Below are 22,461 nucleotides of genomic sequence, written 5' to 3'. Positions count from 1 at the left end.
TTACAAAAGACAGGTGATCCTTTCTTGTGGCAATGTGGTAAGCAATACATAGCGGTTTTTCCACTGGCATTGATTTAGTTCCTAAGAAAGGGTTACCAGTCATTTATAAAGACGCTTGTAACTTCTGAACAGCTTTATGAAACACTCATAAATGCAACTCTGAAATCATGATATCTTTGCAGAAAACTGACCAGACTGAAGATCCACCACTACTGGAAGGCGTATGCGCATTGCTCAGACACAAAGCCCTTTTCATATCAAAGATACACTCATAAGGTGTCCTAAGTAGTAGCTAGGTCATCACAGCAATTCACAATGTCTTTCTAATAACTCTAATCATTCTAGTGCTAACCCTGATATAGGATTATCTAATAAATTTGAAGTTTGAACATGCTTAACGAGTCAAGTATGCACTCTTTTGCAGAGGCACAATAAAATTTTAGTGCTTTTAAACTGATGACATTATCTAGCTTATTGATTCTGTTGACTGAGAATCTAACTCAAAGGTTGAGATATACGATTGCCCTAATACATTACATGTAAAAAAGGTAAGAGACTCTCTAAAGAGACAAGAAATTCAGAGACTGTTTAGCAGGTTTGAACATTCAGATTGTTGCTTATGCCACTTCCATTGAATTTGCATTACCTGTATCTTAGCTGTAGCAGCGGCGGCAGCAACAGCAGCAGCGGGAGGAAGACCAGTGCCAGTAAGAACAGCGGGAATCGCAGTCATTGTTGTAGGGGTAATCGCCTGTTGGTAGAGAGGAAAAAAGATGGTTAAAGTCTTTTTACCCTTTCATCACAACATACAACATTTTCAAGATGATTTGTTTTCCCCTTCAAATTGGGAAAAATGTATGTTTCTTGTATACTGGTATAATTGTTCTTGAAATAAACTAAACATCTCTGTAAAAAACATACACTGACACAGAGTTTAGAACAATGCAATTTTGAGGGGGGAATTTTCGCGCTGACCTTGTTCAGCGTACTGGGCAATATGATCACACGATATAGATTTAACTTCGGCAATGGAAGCCTGGTAAAGCCTGAGTTTAAACCTGCGCAGATCATTTAATGATCAATTTCATCATCATAGATGCATCTGTAGTGCTAACTGAAAGCTCTTCATTGTGAGGCTTGTTTTGGCTTGCTACTGGGCAATGTCCACCAAGCAAAAGTGACATAATGATTTTACCATAAAAGGTGATAAAATAAAACATACAGAGCATTACATTATTTCTGTTTATCTGTAATTGACAACACCTATTACAATGAAAATATCAGATGGTGACAGATTCCCCATGAAACCTCACGTTTCGGACTTCACAAAGCACTTACTCTTCCAACTCTAAGAAACTGGCCTCCGAGATCAAAGAGGTTCATCGATGAAATGGCATCCGAAGCTGACTGCATGTTCTCGTATTCAATAAACCCATGACCCCTACAAAAAGAAAGGAAAGTGTAACAATGGCATTTCATAATCAAAAATTGAAACTAGAGTATAAAGAATTGAGTTTTTAGGTATGCACATTTCTAATAGTAATAAAAAACAAAACTACAGGGTTATTCATAATTATAGAGTTTACACTAAGCAGTTAAGAAATGTAATACGCACGCAAAACAAGCAAGTATTCCTGGCTTGAATTCAAGTGAGTACTATCAGCATCTGCATCATGATCAAGACCATCATCACCAACACCACCATCATCAACACTACCACCACCACCACAGTCACAAACACAATCACCACCAACACCATCATCACCATTTTCATCATCATCATCACTACCACCATCACCATTTCCACCACCACCACCACCACCATCATCATCATGACAATCAGCACCATAATTTAGTCATCGGACCTGCACATTTTCCATCAAATCAATTTCTATTCACGACAAAACAATAAAAGGTAGAATGGGGCTTACTTGTGTTTTCCTCCAATAGAGTCTGATGGTAGATTACAGGTTACAATTTTACCAAAGGCTTCAAATACACTGCACATGAAAAAAAGGGAAAATATTGTATTATTACAATGGAGCAATGTGACCCAGTTAATTATTTGATAGACTTTGAAACAAGTGGGTCATTGGTTGAAATCCCAGCTATGCCGCAATTTCCTTCTGCAAAAAATTGATGCACATTGTACTGCACTCCACCCAGGTGAGTTAAATGGTTAACAGCTTCTTCAAATCTGGCATTTGTCTGAAATCCATCTTGACTTAATTTTTTTTTGCATTATACTAAAATTCCTGTATTTAAAAACAAGCCAATATTTGCATTACCTTTTCCCCCCTTAAAACACATTTAGCTTACCGTAGTCATAAGCTCTATTTTATGATCCTGGCATTATATAAATGTTCAGCAATAACTAACCAAGAGGAAATTTGGGCGATTAAAGAAACATTGAATTAGCCAAATAAAGTAACAACAAACCTTTTGATATCATCAGCTGAGAGATCTGAATGGATTGATGTGACAAATATCCTCGGCTGATTCTTGGCTTCTTCCATAATTTGGTCTACTACTGGCTGTGCCTGGGGCATATTGCTTGGTCGACCAACCTACAAAACACAAAACAGACAGGGAAACTATTACAGGGTCTCGGATGCAGTAGGGGACCCGGTTTCATAAACAACATGCACGATAGTGATGCATTATGGTAACTACTGTAGCAACAATGCTCAGAATAGAACAGAAGTTTTATGAAAGTTTCCACAGAGATAAAGTTAGAATATTCATGAGGTCTTTATGAAAAGGCCATAATACTCAGAAATATGTGCTTAATAAAGGACTCTCAGAATATTTCTAATTCCATACACCACTAACTTTGTGCTATACACGTGACTATCACTGTCAATCATGTCAATGTTACCACCGAGTTTTATGCAACTTACACCCCTTACCCCACTGTTCCTGTCACTGGTTATGACACAATCCAACTAGTTATACCTTAAAAATAAACATTTGAAATAGGCATTTAGACACATATAAAAAGACAGAATTTGGGCTGGTTGAGTAGGTATGCACTTGGATTCCATATTGAAACGTCTCACTGCCCCTCACAGTGGCCTTGGATATTTTCTGTGCCCTTTTTAATTTTTCCCCATTTGTGCCCTGTTTCTTATTTTTGCCCTTTTGTAAATGTGACTTGTGGAAAATTCATTGAAAGAATAAGACCTGGATTTCTTCAACCAGCTTTCTGGCCCTTACCTTGATATTCCTTCCACCTATCATGACACCGTTCATCTGCTCCAGGGCCAGCTGGGCTGCTTCAGGAAGGTCATACTCCACAAATGCAAATCCCTTGTGCTTCATGGTGATGGGGTCCCAGGACATGTTGATGCTCTTGATGGGACCGAAGGGATGGAAGGCTTGACGGATGGTGTCTTCCTTCAGTTCAAAGCTGATAGAGCCGACATACACCCTGCACATCAGGGCGATGGCACGCTGCCTCTGGGCTTGCATCTGAAGGTTGGACATTTGCTGCGGGAAAGGGAATAACCAGTTACGTTTAATTGTTAAGCTCCAACATATTCAAGCCAACAGTCGAGGGCCAAGAATGTGGACGTTGCTACAGAAACATATTCAAGCCTACAGTCGAGGGCCAAGAATGTGGACGTTGCTACAAAATCATTGATGTGCCCAGTATATTCGGCCATTTTTGTGCATGCATGACATATTCCATTATTTGGAACATTCTACAAGAGTGACATTGTTTTTTTAAGAACTTGGACTTTGTCACAAAGTATATTGATTCCTACTTACATCTGTCTGAAACATGTATTAACCAAAATGTATTTTTCATTGGGTTGTTTGAGAAGTTGGAGGAGCAAAAAGTTAAAGACGTAATATTGATTTCTACCTGTTGCTGGTGTGCTAATGTCTGTTTGACCAGCACACTCTTGATGCTCTGCTCCATGGCGTACTTCTTAGCTCTCATCACTGCCTCCTGCTGCTCCGAGCTCAGCTTCGGTAGCCCCATCATGGACGGCATCCCAGGCATCGACAGCAGGCTCTCTTTCTTAGCGCCAGGGCCGGCGAGCACCGGCCCCGTCTGCTCGGCAAACTGGAACTCGAAGCTCTGCGGTGCCGACGGGGGTGAGGACTGCTGTTCGCCTGCTAGGTCCAGGAGGGAATCGCCATGAAGGGAAGGAAAGGACAAACTGAGAATGTTAGAGACTGTCTTGTCTAGGAAGACTTGATGGTACGCACTGTGTGTATAACATGCATGTCACCAATGCATACTATCAAGAGCCCCTCCCTAATTTTTAAAAATTCAAATCCAAAGTCTAATCTGATTACAGTGAAAGAGAAATTGGAGGTAAAGGCCGATTGGCATATTGGAAGAAAAACACAAGAAGCAAGAGTTTGAATATCCTACTCCCTTTCCATTTGCCTTTTTTCTTCAAATTTATATTTTTTCCCACTTAAAACTACTTCCAAACCAAATTTATATAGCTTTGATTGTTCAAGCCAAAAGAGTGAAAGAAAAAAAAAAGCCCAACCCATTTTCAGTCTAATGTTGCTCATATGAGATAGCCTAACTTCTCCCTTGACAAGCAAATCAAAAGCAATCCCATCTATACAACATTAAGAGGTCACAGCAGACAACATACGAGAAAGGAAATCACATAAAAATGCTCGTTTTATACCAACGCTTGCCACAAAGAAATGAAAGAGAAAACATTGGTATAGAGATGAGTGGCAAACATCTAGAATTCAATCCACCATTCTATACAAACAGCACTGTTTGTTTACCACTAGAGTAGCGTTAAGGGGTGGTTGGACCGATAGCCGAATGACGGGTTGTGGTGCAGCATCGGGCCAATTAATTTTTTTACATGGGATCGATCCGACTGTCTGAAGAGCGGAAAGGTCAGCGACCTCACTGGCCATGGTGGATTGCTTGTGGGTCGACTAAGGTCAGAGGTCATACGTTTATATACGACCTCTTCACCCCCTTTCACACATGCTGCTAGCTGAAGCTACATGGCATAAAATAAATAAATAATGCAAAGAAGAAAAAAAATACAAAGACAGGGAAGAAAAACCTTGAGTCATATCCAACATCACCAAAAGACAAATATCATTTGCAGGAAAGGAGGGCAATTCTTGGTTATTATGGCTCCATGGTTTAATAGCAGGGCTCTAATGTCAATTAGAAGGGTCCTTAAAAATATATTCATAACATTTGGGAAATTCTAATTTACCAAGTAATCTGGGTTATTGTGATATCATTGGAAGGATTCCACATTCAAGTTTTAATGAAATTCTGTACATAAATTCTTGTCATCCTATAAACATGACCATAGAAAATTCATAAATAGACCTACAATTTCAACATGTTAAGATGACACATACACATTTTCAAGATTGGCCATATGGTAATAGCAAAATTATTCAACATTGAGTGAACTGGAAATCGCATAAAATCGGATGAGGGTATAGTAAGGGGAGCAAATTTTACTTCAAGGGATTAAAAATGTACCAATATGGCTGTCAGAGTAATTTTAATTTACACTACAGATCAAAGTGAAGGGAAATATGGGATGGGGAGAAATAAAGAGAAAAAATGTGATGATGTTGTCTCAGTCGCCCACTTCTGTCAGCTGCTCAGAAAGACAATGCATCACTCCCCGCTGCTTTCGCTTTTATATGCAAATAAAAGACGACCAAAAAACAAGAGAAGAAACAAACAGGTTACGGTACATGGGGCCTTGGAGCAGGCCAAAATAACTTCCTTCTCAATTTCACCCTTCACACCAACACACATAAGCTTCTTTAAAAAAAAAGAGATATCTGATATTGTCATAATAAAAATAACATTTGTCTATACTTGAAAAAAATATGTACCACTCTGGCTTTTAAATCAACAATGATGCTTTTTTTCTAACACATGGAGACACTCAATGCACTTCACCCATTTGGGACTATGAATTGCTCACATTTTATTCTTCAAATTGGCAACACAAGCATTTTTTTTCATTACTACATTTTCTTCCTTTTGGAATTGATGTATCAGAAACAGATTGATATTTTCTTGAGAAGTGTGAAGAAAGGAATTTTGAAAATTTGCACAAAAAACATTGATTTTGATGAATCCACCTGTTGCCAATTCAAAAATTGTAGTAATTGTTTTTTTTTCAATATATGGTTTTAGCACTAAACAAAACAACTGAAAAACGAAAAAAAGGGCATAGCTGAAAAAAATACCCCTGTATTTTAATGAATTTCAGGGCTTTGTCTGAAAAATATTAAGGCAAAACAACAATTAGTAGTCACTTTCCCAAATGGGTTGTCTGATCTCATATTCTCCCATACTAAAAATTGTGAAAGACTTATCCATATAACTGAAATTATCCATTACAACCTTCTGATACTTGTCAGTATTTTCTATATAATTGTATAAAAGGGCTATAGCATGCAGAAATCAGAACAAACAAATTCATGATAATTTCCTTTTCCCTACTCTATCAAATTAGTCGTGTTACTTTTGATTTTCTTTAATGCACACATTAGAGTGCCTCATCGGCAAGCCGCCTGCGTCAAGTGCATGGAGAAAGCGTCAACCTGGAAGAATAACGAACAAGGAAAGAGAAAAAAAGAGAGAAAGAAAGAGCAGACTATTTACACTGGTCTTAATCCATTCCTTTGAAATGTCTAGCAAAGATTTTGCCAAAATGTTTTGAATGTACGTGTACAAGGTATGGGATGGTAATACATTGGGTATTCTTTCGTAAAGCTGCTTGTAAAGTTACAAATGACTTTACAAATGATTTAAATATGGTAAGCCAAATAGGGTGCCATAATTCTGTTGGATATGAGATTGCTGGGGTGAAAACACTTTGTATCTAAATATTAATTATTTTGGGGCCTATTGCAGAAAGGAGTCCAATCAAATGCAAAGAAGATATTCAACCCACAAGAAAAGCGCATTTGGAACTAGCGTATGAACGCAACTCTCTCTGAAATGGGTGCTAGGACAGCATTAAAAACATGCAATGTATTCAACATCTGAACATCTATAATAGGCCAGTCTTTCCTTTGAGATAGCATAACTTAATTTCTTAAGATAGAAGGTAGAGTTTGACATGATATTACTCGAGGATTTAGCCACATATGTAGTCACTGGAATGAAAATGTAACATCCCCCATGTAAAAAAAAAGGATCTTGTTATCACCCCAACCAATTATACAGCAACAAATACTATGCTTTGCATTGAAAACAAGACCACAAGAGTGTAAATATCCATCAGAATTTCAAAGGTTCCACTGTAGTGGCCAATATTGAAAATAAAAGACAGTTTCATTTACATGTAGTTTGCAATATTCAGATCATTTGTAAAAGTCATGTGTAATTAGATAAACAGCATTATAAAAATACCCTCAGCTTATTCATTTAAGGACAAGACATTTGATCAAACTTTTAAGATATAAAAGATGAATTACAAAGGGTCCCTGGAAAAACGGATAGGTCATAATACATATGAACCACATGTATGCCCCATCCCCTTATCTAAATTGGATGCATAGCACACATAAATGTGTAAAGTAAATGAATTCACAAATGTGGTTATGTTATTTTATCTTTTTCAACCATATATTGGTTCCTACATGTAGCAATATTTATGTACCATTTTAACTTGTAGGTTTTTAAATTTACTATAGTGTTTTTGAAATGGATAGGATTTTTTAATCACAAGTAAATCTAAAGCCTTACAATATTCCTATCAATAGACATTTATACTACATGAGATTCTTGTATTCCACGAGTTGATTCTGAGTATAAAAACCATTCAGTTCTGCGGCCATGATGATGCTTAACCGAAGCCTATAAAGAACAAAACTCAAAAACAAAGAGAAACAGAAAAAAAGACAAATATCAGAAGCGGTCTTAATGATTGCATGAAACTCATACGGGTATGAAGTTGGCGAAGGAGTTCTGCTTAATGTGAAGGGGAAATGCATGAAAATTGGAAAAATTTTGAAAAATACAGTTTGCAAAACCTCCCAAGGCATTTCTTGTCACACGTTTGCACCATATAGCTCAAGCCATATATAAGTTAACTATTTAATTTCTTCAATGTCTAATTCAAATAAGAAAAGATGAACATTTTCAATAACAAATTTCAGTATGAAATTTTTGCTTTAAACTTTTATTTTAATTTCAATCTATTCTAATCACCAGTAAAAAGAGTCCCACATATATATATAAGATTAATAAAAAACAAAATGAAATGGCACTGACTAAAAAACACAGAGTTTCGCACCATCAAGGACTTTCTGTTCACAAATAATTACCCTTTTCTCCATGTCATCAATTTGTCAATTAATAGGTTAGCTTTATCAATATAAAAAACTTAAAAGTTTAAAGCTATTCTCTTGATGGTAAGAAAAGACATGTTTATTAGTCAAGGAAGTTTGAGGATCACGTCATATGATCAATTGTGTTTAACCTTAATAACAACATGACAATTTATTTTTTAAAATAGGTACTTCAACTAAAAAAAAACAACTACAGATGTTGCAAATGTAATGGATCATAGAAGTGCATAGACAATAAGTTGCACTCGTTCATTATTTAATAAAATTCCTGTGTTTATTACAAATACACAAGGAGATATCAATATAAGCAATAAAATAAGAATAAAGTATATAAAAAAAAAGTTTTCTCAAATATCACATGCACAACAACTCATACATCTCTTAAAATCCATTTTTTCTGTGGGCAAAATTTTTACTGGAGTATGACTGGCCTTGCTTAGGATTGTGCAAACTTTATTTTCCAGCATTTAGATGTATATATACCCACCAGGTTGTGACTCCAGCTCTAACTTGATCTTCTTAGGGGATGGTTCTTGTACATGGTTTTCTTCCATCAAGGGAACTGGCTCCTGCAAAAAAATGAAGGTAAAAAATGAAGGAAAAATGAAACCCTTGGAACAAATTAGCTTGTGCAAAAACAGGAAAACCAAAGAACATGATCAATGAAAACTTGCAATGCCAATTGAAGGATCTACATAACATTAATTATCTCATTCTCAACATTCAAATGCTCAGAACTATCTTGTTTGTCCTAGCCCTCTCAAACTTTCATTGGCCTTATTCTTTAATTTTGCTGGTTTCACACAAGCTAACTTGTCCCAAGCAATTCGTTATCATTTGATAACAAAAGCTATATAAATATATTTTTACTTGTTAGCACCTCAAAACAATTTCAATACGTTCCTGAATGTCCGTTTAGTAATCTGAGATATTTACGACTTCTATTCTATTTTATTTTCCTGTCCGCCACTGTCTGAATACTGTCTAATACGTCATTTAAATTTATTTTTTGAGAATGGGATTTCATAACGAAAGGTACCGGTATACACAGTGTAGAATATGTTTTCACTTGTTAGCACCTCAAAACAATGTTAAAATGTTCCTGATCGTCTGTTTGAGCAGCGCACACGCGACGTAAAGCAAGCACGTGTAACATAGTGGCTCGGCGCTAAATTTTGGTGTAAGAAAATAATTATCGATTTCGGAAAATGCACCATGCGTACTTCCTTACTTTGCGAGAGCCCTGATAGGGTGTACGAGAATTTAAAAAAAAATGTTAATAAAAAAACTCCTCAAAACAGACCGCTGCCAGCAAGGTTCAGCTAGACAGCTGGCAGCCGTCTGTTTCGAGGAGTTTTTTAACAATTTTAAAAAAAATTTTCCTCGTACACAGACGGCTCGCTATCGTGCAGCCACCATTAGGGGACTTGCAATGCAAATTCCCCCCGTCGGGCTCTTCAATTTTTGTCTTTAATGAATAAAAAAATTGAAAATTATTGTGACCAAAATGCAAATTAATATTCCCTCTTGGCATTATACACCTATCAATTGTAAGACGCACCCCTCGACCCCCGGGGATGGTGCGTCACTTGTCAGATGTGAGTCGGATTTTCATGTACCATGACGCACCTGTGTGTCTCGACTGTGACGGACCTTTTCTTACGATGACTGTGCCTGGACGAAAAAATATGACGCACCAGTGCTGGATTTTGACTGACCATCGACTGTCTCTATGACGCACTCCGTCAAGTAAATCTCCGGCCGCGGGCACGAACGTGCCGCTGTACTGTACGTACATCTCTCGCGAAGGAACCTTGCAAAGTACTATGGAATAATACCCATTCAGGGGGCGAATGCACGAGAGGGTCTTTGAAAGGACTGTCTTTGGTATCGCATTTTAATCATGAACTACCGTATTTGCCGGCGTCTATAGTATAGGCAGCACTATTTTTTGATGAGAAAAAGAAGCAAAGTCGGGGTGCGGCCTATACGTGACGATAGTCAAAAGCCGTGTCCCGCGAACGCTGAATACCGTGATGTTGCCAGTACTCGGTCCGAGCTGAATAAAATCCCCAAATGGCACTCGAAAAATCCCCAAATTGGAACCTAACTCCCCAAATTATTTAAATCACAATAATTTATGAAAAAGTGAGGATATTTATCATGGATACCGTAAGTAACGGTGTATTAACCGCACCTTTTTCTCGGCGGGATAGAAGCAAAAGTCGGGGGTGCGGTTTATACACGGTGACGGGTCCGAGCCAGCCCGCCGTAACCCCTCCCGTACATGTACGATGTCTGCCAGTTCACAACACGTCGAGTGGCCGGGCGTAGCCGCCCAGGCAATGTCGTTTAGAGGGGTATGAGCCGCGGGTAATGAGAAGCGAACGATCTTAATTAAATGATGTCCATAACAAACGCACCCACCTTCATGACACTAATTTTGACTTTATTCTCGATTCAAAGTAGTGAAGTTCCCTGGCTAATTTAAAAGGGACGCCAAGCATACTCGGTAATATTTTTGTCACCGATGAGCGAGAGTTGAGTGAGCTTGCTTAGATTGCGTTGGAATGTGGTTATAATGCGACTTAAGCTGGCGCTATTCAAAGTCCCGTTTCGCGCCAGCTTTTTTTTTGCCTTCCTGTTTGCTTTTCATAAGATACCATGTAAACCATGCACGAGAGAGACGGCACGAAGCCGAAAAAAACAACTGGACAAAATGTCAATTTCTTTGTTTCTTGAATCTTCCTGTAATCCCGTATCCAAAATTCATGCTAAGACATCAAATTTTCGAAAGTGATTGTGAGGTTGTGATGCAAGAAATGTGAATGTTTCTTCCTCCTACGCTGGGAAAGACACAGATCATAATTTGATGTACTGGCATGACTGGTACTGTATCGTAGTTTGCAATGTAATGGCAGTGCTATGTGTGTGCGTGTACACTGTGACTGTGAGTGTGTAAGTTGCCAATATTGGCGGGACCGTTCTTTCTTTCTAACATTTGTAGATGAATTGATCAAGAACAGCAGATTTCCGCATACCGGTGATCTCTTTGGATACTTTGAAATATTAAAAACTTCGATTTTGTTTCTTCGTACCTCAAATATGCATGTAAATGTAAGATTTTTTTTTTTTTTTTTTTTTAGTCCAAAGTTGGGGGTGCGGTTAATACACGGGTGCGGTTAATACACCGTTACTTACGGTATTGCCCCAAATTAGTTGATGTGTTCATACAACACACAGCAGATTTTTTTCTTTTTTTTAGGTTTCGATTCAAAGTAGATTGGCAACCCCACGTACCATTTACCGCATATTTTCAACCAATGAAGTTCAATGTAAAATGAATTCATCGGTTGAATTGCGGATGATCTACATATTTTAGCATAAGAGAGTGATATATCTCATGTATTTTAGCATCATATTACTGAAAAATAATGAAACAGTGCTTTTCATCAAAACCTTCAAAAATCCCCTAAACTGCATGAAAAATCCCCAAATTTCTTTTAATCCCAAATAATTTTTTTCATCCCCAAAGGCTTCTCAAAATCCCCAAATATTGAAAATTTGGGGATGGAGATCCCCAAATGGCAACACTGAATACGTGGTCAAAACAGCACGTATGCGTACGTTCGGGACTACACTACAGTGACGCTTCCATTGTAATGGTAGTTAAAACAGCGCGTTTATAGGATGAAATAGTAAAAAGCATGATTTAACTAAGAAAACATTTCAGTACCGGTACGTGATAACTTACTTTTCAAATTAAATTCTATTTAGGTCTAAATTTGTTTCCATATAACGTAGCAGAGCTCAGAGACCGTGCAACTCAAGCGATCTGACTCTGTCTGGGGGTCTGGGGCCGGCATTCCCCGGCAATAGCATGTGTAATAATACGTTTGCAATATGTATTGGTAGACTTATGACAACAACCCATCTAATTGAAATGAATGTCATTACTATTTATGAAATTATGTGGAACATTGATTTAACATGTTATCATTTTTATCTTCCTTGCAGGAGCCAGGAAGATTAGCAGCACCTCGCTCTACATTTTTAAATTTATTTTTACATCGTCATCGATCGTAATGGAAAATAAAATGAAAATATTTACCTTTTGATCTTTTCTTTTGTTTTGCATCTCCAAGTCTCATCGGCCAATAAATAATAATAAAAACCTACCTTGCGATGTGTGCTGTGGTCTGCTGCGGGAAATGGCGGTAGTGGTGATGATTGGCTGGTTGGTTGTGAATACAAATATTTTGGATGAATTATGTGATGATAATGCAAATGGTGACAATAATGATATTGTGTCAACGAATTGCCATAAAATGATAATTAAAGTTACAACATTGAGATGAGTGATTTAGATTTTTACTTGTTAGGCATTATGGATTATTATGATGGCGACGAGGATGATGATGATAGAGCACGTTTATGTTGACAATAGTAAATGATGATGATAGTAGATACACGATTTTTTTTGCGACGATAAAGATGACGCGGTGATACACGAAGTTTGCATGCAATTTAATATTCTATTGCAGGTGGAAAAATAGCGTAAGTATTAAAAAGAATCATGCCGCCTTCAATATTTTCCCGCTGAAAGAGACCGAGGGAACATGACAAGGTATGTCAATTACAATTGCTTTGTGCGTGAATTAATAACGGTCTTTTTCAAGGCCACGTAAACTTCCAAGAAAGAATCAGTGTTCATCTCCGGGGGGGGGGGGGGGGGGCACTTCCATTCATGAGTTGATACCATGCGCGACCATGGGGTTTCGAAAAGCACCCTAAACACCGTAATTTCCATATTCTGAAAATGCACCCCTTAACAAGTATTGGCGTGTGAAACCCTACCCTTAACAAGTATTGGAAACAAACGATACTCTTGGCAAATATTCCCTGAAATGAACCCTTAAACAATTAAGTACAGGAATGTTTTATTGTTACGGGTTCTTTGGTCGTCGGCTTTACCTAATGTACGACCCCACCTCTGTACACCTCGCGCCTGAAATCAGACTCTATCTAAACACGAAGTGTTGGGGCAAAAAGGACATCCTTTACAAAGCATTTTAATTTTGTTTTATCATCCCCGCAAATTCGACCCTAAACACGTATTTTTCCTAGCGAAATAGATACCCTTTTTCCTTATTTTTGTGTTTTTGACACCCTTATCACGTTACGTACGTAACGTGCCCTATCGTGAAAAAGACATCCTTTTTACGTTTTTTTTTTGGTCGCGCATGGTATCCACTCGTCAATGTAAGTGGCCCCCCGGGGTTCATCTTTTTTATTCATAGGCGGGGGGCAGGTCCCCAAAAAAATTGAGATGGGGGACGATCCCCCTAAATTTTTAGTTGATAACTTTTTTTTTTGCTTGTCAATTTTGTTTCCTGCATCCCCCTCCTCTAAATTCTGGTGGACCCCCCTAAAATGTCTCTTGTCCTCCCCCCCTAAAATTTAGGTTGATGACCTTTTTTTTTTGCTTGTGAAATTATTTTACTTACATTTGTCCATCACTAAGGTAGACCCCCTCTAATTCTTTGGGCTTCCGCCGCCAATATCTTTATTTCACTTGGTCTTTACCTCTCTCTCACTCGTTATTTATTCAATTCAATTCTGGTTTTATTGTGAAAATGGTACATGACAAAAGTCCGAAGACTCATATTATCATATTTACAAAGTAAAGATGTACATGTATATTATTAAAAGATTACATCACAATTCTAGTGCTTGACAAATAATCAACAAATAAAGCCAGAGAAAATAATTTGGACAATCTCAAAAAGATTATTGATTGAAATTATAACATTGTAAAACTGTCAAAATCACATCAGCAAAGTTGGAAGTATTAAAAACATATATAAATTAAGTTACACTTTTAAAATATCATATTTAAAACAAGAAAAATATGTACATGTATATAAAAAATTGTAAATAGCACTGGCAAGACAAATTAAATAATATATAAGTCCTATAAAAATATAAACCAAATCAATGTTGTGAATAATTGCAATTTCCAATTAGTTTGAGCCTTGTATGACAGTCATAAAACAAAAGCGAAATAAATACGATGTTACAATAAATTGGTATGAACTTCTGGAATTAACCATGTGATATGCTGTAGATAGTACACCACCAGTCACAATCCCTTGACCACCCGTTTACCATGTTTACCTGCCTAAACCAGAGAACAGCAAATTCAGTGCAATGAATCCAATGTTCTCCGGCCGAAACAGGCAAATAGGTAGTCAAAGAAATGTGACTGGTACAGTATATGCTTTATAGTAAAAAAAATAAATAAATGAACCAAAAAATCATTGAAGTTGGGCAGAATTACATATCGAATAGTCGTATTACATGTAGGTGGAACTCAAGTAAGTAAAAAAAAGAACATTGGAATAAAAAGGTGACAAACATAAAATAAAATCAATAAGATTAAAGATAAACAAAGTGGAGTACAAAAAGTGTTACAGTTGCTAAAAAAATAAAGCTGCATATAAAATTACATTATATTACAGAGTTCAACAATTGCACAAAGTGGGGGATTGGCGACTGTTGGTATCTTTTTGTTCTAGTCCGAGGAATCTCAAGATGATGTGCATTTCTTATGGAAAGACCAGTTCTAACCCTACGGGTTTCAGGCAAGAAGTGGTGATGTCGTTTCGATTTTAGCAACGAGCGTGCAAATCCTTCAAGAAGTTCACTCCGTCTGTCTTTAAGAGATGACACATTCATACTTTGTAGAAGTTCAATGTATGTCAAGACATTTGGCCAGGCAATGATACGCAGAGCCCTCTTCTGAACCCACTCAATGCTAGCGGATTGTTGGCAGGTAATGCTAAATGCCCAAACGGGCACGGCAAACTCAATCAATGGCATGTCAGTACATCTTGTAGATTATTTATCTCATGTGACATCACCGACTTCAATAAAAAAAAACATTGAAACACTGCCCGTGCTTGCGTATTTATTTAAAGGACAAGTCCACCCCCCAAAAAAACTTTGATTTGAATAAAAAGAGAAAAATTCAACAAGCATAACACTGAAAATTTCATCAAAATCGGATGTAAAATAACTTATGACATTTCAAAGTTTCGCTTCATTTCACAAAAAGTTATATGAACAGCCAGCTACATCCAAATGAGAGAGTCCATGATGTTATTCACTCACTATTTCTTTTGTTTTTTATTGTTTGAAATATGAAATATTTTTATTTTCTCGTCATTGTCATGTGAAATGAAGTTTCATTCCTCCCCGAACACGTGGAATTCCATTATTTTAACATTTTGTGTTTCAGGCAAGGAAGTCCTAATCGTCAAATTCGTAAAAATTGAAATATTGTATAATTCAAACAATACAAAACAAAAGAAATAATGAGTGGGTGACATCATCAACTCTCTCATTTGGATGTAACTGGCTCGTTCATATAACTGTTTTGTTAAAAATAAGCGAAACTTTGAAATGTCATAAGTTATTTTACATCCAATTTTGATGAAATCTTCAGCATATTGTGCTTGTCTGATTTTTCTCTATTGATTCAAATCAACATTTTCTGAGGTGGACTTGACCTTCAACTTTATTTGTACGAAAAGAAGACGTTAATTGAAAGAAATAAAATATATTCGCCGAGCTTGTTTACCGTCGCAGCGCTTGTTTATCTCCGCCACTCTTGTTTACCTCCGCAGCGCTTGTTTACCTCCGCAGCTCTTGTTTTCATCCGCAGCGCTTGATTACCTCGATCGGCCGTTTCTTCACGTCGATGGTGGATTATTTTCCTTGCGTCGCCTTCCGAAAAAGATGAAACAGTAAGAAGAATTACAGCATGCGTGTTTATTATTTCCCATTCCGCGGCGATTGTTGAACAATATTCCAACCAAGATTTTTTCCGACTTCGCCGGGAATTCTGTCATGCATTTTTTTTTCAAAGATGATTCGCAAAATGGGGGTGGGGCCTTTACGCCGGCAAATACGGTATTATTAAGCAACAGTTTTTGTTCACCAACAAATGAATAAAATATGTTGGCAGGCATTAAAAAAAAAACAATGTCCTACGGCGCATCATAAATCCGCAACACGAAAGACGTCCTTTGCAAAGAACACCCCCCCCCCCATGATCAGTTTTTGATCTGATGAGAGGAACGACGTACGAGACGCGCTGCAAGAAAAACTTGTTTTTCATCCTAAGCCATCGTGCGGGCTTGCGGGCTGGATATATAAAAATGGATCTAAAGAAAAGTGAAATAACTTCTTATGCAAGGTCACAGAAAATTCAAGACAAGATTTTAATCCAAGGATGAGCATCCCGATGAGCATGCAGGGTTTAAATACAAACGCCCGACGACGTGAGTAAAGTGCGCGGACAGAGCCGTTCGTACCATGCTGAGGCTTTATGACGCACCCCGGTAAAATGACTGACTACGACGCACCTATTCTCCATGCTCTGACTGACCAATTGCCTCCATGACGGTACCCTGAGTCACTAATTTGTTGGTAAATGACCCACCCATGACGCATCATTCCCGGGGTCGAGGGGTGCGTCTTACAATTGATAGGTGTATTAATTGCCAAAAAACGGAGAAAAATCAAGTTAAAAGGAACCAAAACAGTGACTTACCTCGGCTGTCACGCAAATTCACTTCCCCATTTTATCCGATCTTAAGTACAAACATATGGCCATTGAGTCCCCGGCCCTGTACTAGGGTCCCCAATACCTACGGCATTTTCTCTATCAAAATCCCTACATACCATTGCGAGTGCGTCGCGCGCGTCCGTTGATCCTACGAAGCCCCGGATGATGCTTCCTCTTGACTGATAATTTCACCCTAAATTGGGTTATTTCAGGTAGCTAAGAATATTTTGGTATCTAAAGGATCGGTAATTATTGGTCAGTGGTTCTTTAGATCTTTATTTTTTCGAATGGCTTACCTCTACTTGTCCACTGAATGGGAAAATATCGTACTTTGTCCTTGTATTCCACATGAATTGTGCAGAGTTTGTATGTGTATAAAGTCAATGGGAAATTCAAAGTTTTGCACACGAGATCCGTTACCATGACGTCACCACGATTGCGTGTGAGCGAGCCAAGTTCTTGATTTGGGGGCGGCGCCCTCCAAAATTTGACCAATAAAAATTCTGCATTTGCTGCATCTTTGGGGATTTTCCCTAAATTCTTGTCTCAGGGGCCGTCTTGGAAGTTCATGCAGAGCTGTATAATCTTTTTGAAGGACCCGCCCTTTTCTACTTCAAGATATTCACTAAAAACATCTTGGGGTCCGTTTTGGGACTTTTCATTCTTAAAAAAGATGGTTTTGGGACGAAGTCTTGCATCTAGATTAATTTAAGAAAAAAAAATTAGTGAACTGACTGATAAATTCCAAAATGCAAAGCAAAAACCTCCATATGACGTATACGTGACGTAATTTTCGTCATGAAGTTGAAGATCGCCCGAAGTGGTGGGAGGGGCCTATCACGAACGTAGACCATGTGATAGTCTTGATTCAGGCAATTTTTATGATTTGTAAAATTTGTTGAAACTCTGTAACGTTGTGAACGAATATCATAAAAATAAAATTCATAAAAATAATTTCAAAATGTGAAAGGATGAAGGCTAGCACAATTGTTCTCTTGGGAACATTCACCCCCCCCCCCCTTAGTTACATGTACAAATGTTAATCACGTGTAATCGCCATGATTTTGAAAGGTCGTGTGTATGAGATATTGTACTGGCATAATGGCGGTATACAGTTACTGTGTGGTGTGGTGTGAATTCTGTGCAAGGATGTTTACATTTGCGTGAGGTCTGTGACCGAGATGGTGGCATGGGAATAATTAGAGTGGATGAGAGACTGCGTGTGTAAAAAAAGCATGGACATGTTCGTTGTAACTGTACACTCGCTCGTACGGGCTAAATTAAAATAGGGGAATCCCTCGGTGTGTAGCTGAATACTTTTCAATTAGTAATCAATTGTTTAGGCCTACTAAAATATATTTTGTTTATTAAAAAATCGATGTTTTAATGGCAATATTTACGCACAATGCCCTCTCACAATCACACATATTTAAGATTTTATTTCTACAGAGATCATACATACTGATTGTTTTAATATTAGGCCTACAAAAATTGCTCGACGAGACGTCAGTTATTTTTATTTTCTAATGCAGGCGGAGGGGGGGGGGGGTCTCTTCGTTCCCTCGGTCCAAGCTGCGCCCTTGATATAATTGCCATCAACAAAAATAAATAAATGAATTAAATGAAAAATGATTTGCCTAATTGGAGAAACGTACGTATGTCCTGAACTACGATAATTATTCTGCCAATTCCTGCAAAGAACCTTTTTACGCCCCCCCCCCTGGAAATTGGAGGTCATTGGTATGATTGAGCGGATAGTTGGAAAAAACATGTTTCTCATAGAACCCCCCCCCCCCTGAATTATACATCCGTAATCTGCTTATTATGGGAATATATTTTTCAAACACTTCGTGTTATCATCATGCCCTGTCATGGATGAAAAGATAGTCAAAACATGGACCTGCGTTGACAAAAATATGGGGCTTTCATACCACTGCATACCCCATAAAAATAAATTAGGTATCCAATGCGACTGTCAAATTGAAATTACCATCTGATATCACGGGATGTGCCATATATTGATTTTTTTACACTGGGAGGGGGCCTACATGGCTCATTCACATTTCTCCATTTAATTGTCTCCTTTTCCGCGATGAGTCTCAACTTAAACCTGTGTTAGTGGAGGGTCGATATGAGGGGACAGGGATAGGGTGGGGGTATAAAGGGTATCATCATGTAACAACGAGTGACGATCGAAAATACTCACTTCTTATCTTATTGCCCCCTCCTTTGGTGTCCCTGGCTACTTGTGAGTAGTCCAAAAAGAAAAATATTCTGAAGGTTGCTATGTGGAGCTCTTCTCGTCAATTTTAAGATATGGCATTATTTCACAAGTCATAATCATGAACATTTACAAAAAGTATTACATCAGAAGAATTAACATGGTGTACAAATCAGACATCACATGGCATCATTTATTGAATAATACAGCGATAACATGAGGGAACCTGCATGAGAAAACGTTTTATTTGTTCAGTCTGCAAGATCCCCCAAATATGAACTCTTCATGTATGACAGCACAAAAGAAATTATTATTTGATTACGTAAAGAAATGCCAAAATATTACAACTGTCGGTATTTAAAGGGTGTACTTTAAAAGATCGATATCGAAAGGTGTTGACAAAAAAAGAAAGTAATTTACGGGGATTTTTCGGAATAAGGAGGGTGTGAAAGAATTTGTTTCTCTGATGAAGTTGCCGCGGTGTTGACAGACATGAAACCGCATGTCCGATAAGGTCTTGGAAGCCAGACATTCCGTCGCCATCGATGGGAACATTTCATGAGATGAATGATTTTTTTTCTTGCGTTTTCACTTCTGATTGGGTCAAAGCATTCATGTGCCGACCAGTGAAAAGCACCTCTTTCCATTGATCTTTTGAATGAACCCATGTGTGTTCTAGCCTGAAAAAACGAGAATACTCCCAGGGATCCCTGAGCTGGGCGTGCCCCCTGCCTTCCGATCCAGGGAATACTCCAGATGGACGAGGGCATCCGGGTAAGAATCATCCATTACAATTCATAATTAAAATCAATATGTAGGCGTTATTCAAATTTATTTTCCACTGCGGGAATGTTCAAACCTTATAAATTATAAAGACAGAATTCGATATAAACATCCCCCAAACCTTACTCAAATTGGGCCTATATGTACATGCAAAGATAATTTTAAATGTTCTTAATAACTTGATTCTATTCCATAAAAACATAAGATTAGATCACTAGCTTTTACTGGTATATGATTTTTGTGTGTGTAAGCATGTATATATTTCAAACAACGGATAAGGGGGGGGGGGCGCCAAACCCATAATCTCAACAAAAGACTTTATACACTTTTCCTTCAACCCTCATGTCCCTCAATGCACCCTTCGTATCTTTGTTCCCACTTGCGATGAGAGGGGGGGGGGGGGGGGAAGAAATATGAAAACATTGAGAAAGGTCGACATTAAGTCATTATCGTAAGTGGGAACAATAAAGGGGAACAATGTGCTCGCGGAAGAATGATCTGGTAAGAGCTAGGTGTGTTTTTCTTGGGGGCGGTATAAGATCGTCTAGAAGTCATAAAGAATAAATAATCATCATTATTTCGACTTGGTCTTGACTTACCCCCCCCCCCAACAAAAAAAATTGACAAGCAAGCAAGCAAAAAAAAAATAGGAGGGGGAATTTAAGGGGGTTAAGGTGAGCCCCTATACCCCCGGCCCCCCCCCCCCTCCGCTTACGCCACTGGAGCCTCTACCTCGGTCACATTTGTTAATACGACGGCCGTTTTATTAATTTTTATTCAAACCACGGAGCTATTTAAAATGTTAAGACGGGCGTTTTTTCACACCTCCGACGGCCTTTGCATGCTAAGCAAACGCAACCGAGGTATTAGCTAGGCTGCCAAAATAAAGAGACAGAGCTCGTGACATGATTATCTAAATAAGAAGAATTCACCATCCTCTAGATCATAGTAAGGAATGAAATCAAAACAATCTAACGATCAAATTATCTGTATTCTGCTCGTCCTCTTCGAGCTTGCCGGGCGAGCTTGATGACTTCATTATTACATAAATGACACACAAGCAATATCTGAAAACAATTTAAATACTCTCCCGATTGCCCTCTCTGTTTTCTCTCATTTCCTTGACTCACGCTTTCTTTCTGTTCAATCAATGTTCGATGGACGCGTACATTAAAAGTGAAATAACTGGGTGGAAATATTTCGGGATCGAGATCATTTATTGAATAACGGCGCGGGTTGACGACGTCTTTTACAAGACTAGATTTAGGGGTCATCGGACTTACGCGATGCGCCAGCGATCACCTGATATTTTCGCGCAGTTAGCTCCGCCCCAAACTGTCTAAAACTGGCCGCAAAGGCTATATTGACACAAAGCAGCGCGGACGGAGTCAATGGGGAAATTGAACGTTTTTGGCCAAGTTTGAACCCTTTTTTCCACATTTCATTTACATGTTGGAATAACAAGACCTGTTCCAATAGATTTGTACCACTTATTTCAATCGAGGTAAGTGCTTTTAATAGTGTAAAACGAAGGAGATTTTTGTTTGATTTTCTCGATTGGGGTCCCTACCTGTACAGATCGCGCTAGAACTTCGGTCTCTGTATTTGGTGAGTGAAGCCAACGGAGTTCAGCTAAACAACCAATATAACAGAGACCGAAGCTTTTGGTCTAGGTTCAGCGGACTTTACGTTCTCAACACCAACACGAGTCGAGGCGGGAGGCAAACACCGAACTTGAAATCACCCATTGTCATGAATGTACACACGCATTTGCACACCAACACACGAGACAAGCATACGAATTCGCAATCTACACGTAGTGGTGACGTCCATGACGTCAGCTGTTGTTGTTGTTGTTATTTTGAATAGGCAAACTAGTCAGTTTTGACTATTGTTGCCTTATAAATATGCTTTTCTTTTTTTCCAAAATATGATAATTTCTTTGTTCAAATTATGTCAGTTTGAAAAGTAAAAGAAAGGAAGGAAAGAAAAGTTCCCAGGAAATTGTGCAAGACCACCTCTCCTGCCCTGTATTAGTACGTTATCCTGACAAGCCCGCTCGAGGTGCATTTCGAGGGCGTCTCAGGAGTACAAAGAAATTGTATTCCCTATGTCTCTCAAACGTGAGCAGCGTCATCAGTCGCCCATTAAATTCACGACACTTGCACACGCACACGTACCGTACCGTACTCCGTAGATACGTACGGGCGGGATCGGGATTTGACCTTCTTAGTTTTCTTAAATTCCCATCACTTATTTCACGAAAAATAACCCAACCTCTCTTTAACTGAAAATGATAAACTATGCATTTTGGGGCTATACTCACTGAATCTCCATTTGTTTCTGCCATTTTTGAATACTAGTGTAATCGTTTCCTCTCGTTCTGTCGCTTGATTCACGTCTCACGATGTCGATGGTCTTCAGCAGCAATTCCTTTTTTCGCTTTACCTCTTAGTAGTTTTCCGTTCCTATTACGCTGGCCGCTCGCGCCGAC

The 22,461-nt window shown here is 38.3% G+C and overlaps 1 protein-coding gene across 11 annotated transcripts in view; it reads right to left on the bottom strand.

Annotated features, from left to right (window-relative positions):
• LOC121424857 (poly(U)-binding-splicing factor PUF60-like) overlaps positions 1-22,441 on the bottom strand; it is a 31,304-nt gene extending 8,863 nt beyond the window's left edge. For 3 of the 11 annotated variants that reach the window (XM_041620681.1, XM_041620683.1, XM_041620684.1), the window contains exons 1-8: positions 22,294-22,441; positions 8,819-8,900; positions 3,869-4,125; positions 3,217-3,489; positions 2,440-2,567; positions 1,932-2,000; positions 1,339-1,441; positions 647-751 (exon numbers count right to left, since the gene is read on the bottom strand). In XM_041620681.1, the coding sequence (XP_041476615.1) occupies positions 647-751; positions 1,339-1,441; positions 1,932-2,000; positions 2,440-2,567; positions 3,217-3,489; positions 3,869-4,125; positions 8,819-8,900; positions 22,294-22,317 (1,041 nt within the window). In that variant the 5' untranslated portion in view covers positions 22,318-22,441. Of the gene's footprint in view, positions 1-646; positions 752-1,338; positions 1,442-1,931; positions 2,001-2,439; positions 2,568-3,216; positions 3,490-3,868; positions 4,126-4,764; positions 8,906-22,293 lie in introns of those variants that run through there. The other 8 variants (XM_041620691.1, XM_041620682.1, XM_041620687.1 and 5 more) reach the window with 8 other exon arrangements.
• Between the last annotated feature and the right edge of the window lie 20 nt (positions 22,442-22,461).

This window comes from Lytechinus variegatus, chromosome 12 (genome assembly GCF_018143015.1).
Source record: "Lytechinus variegatus isolate NC3 chromosome 12, Lvar_3.0, whole genome shotgun sequence".
NCBI classification, from domain to species: domain Eukaryota; kingdom Metazoa; phylum Echinodermata; class Echinoidea; order Temnopleuroida; family Toxopneustidae; genus Lytechinus; species Lytechinus variegatus.
Note: the sequence above shows the minus strand (reverse complement) of the source record. Positions and strands in the feature narration are given on the sequence as shown.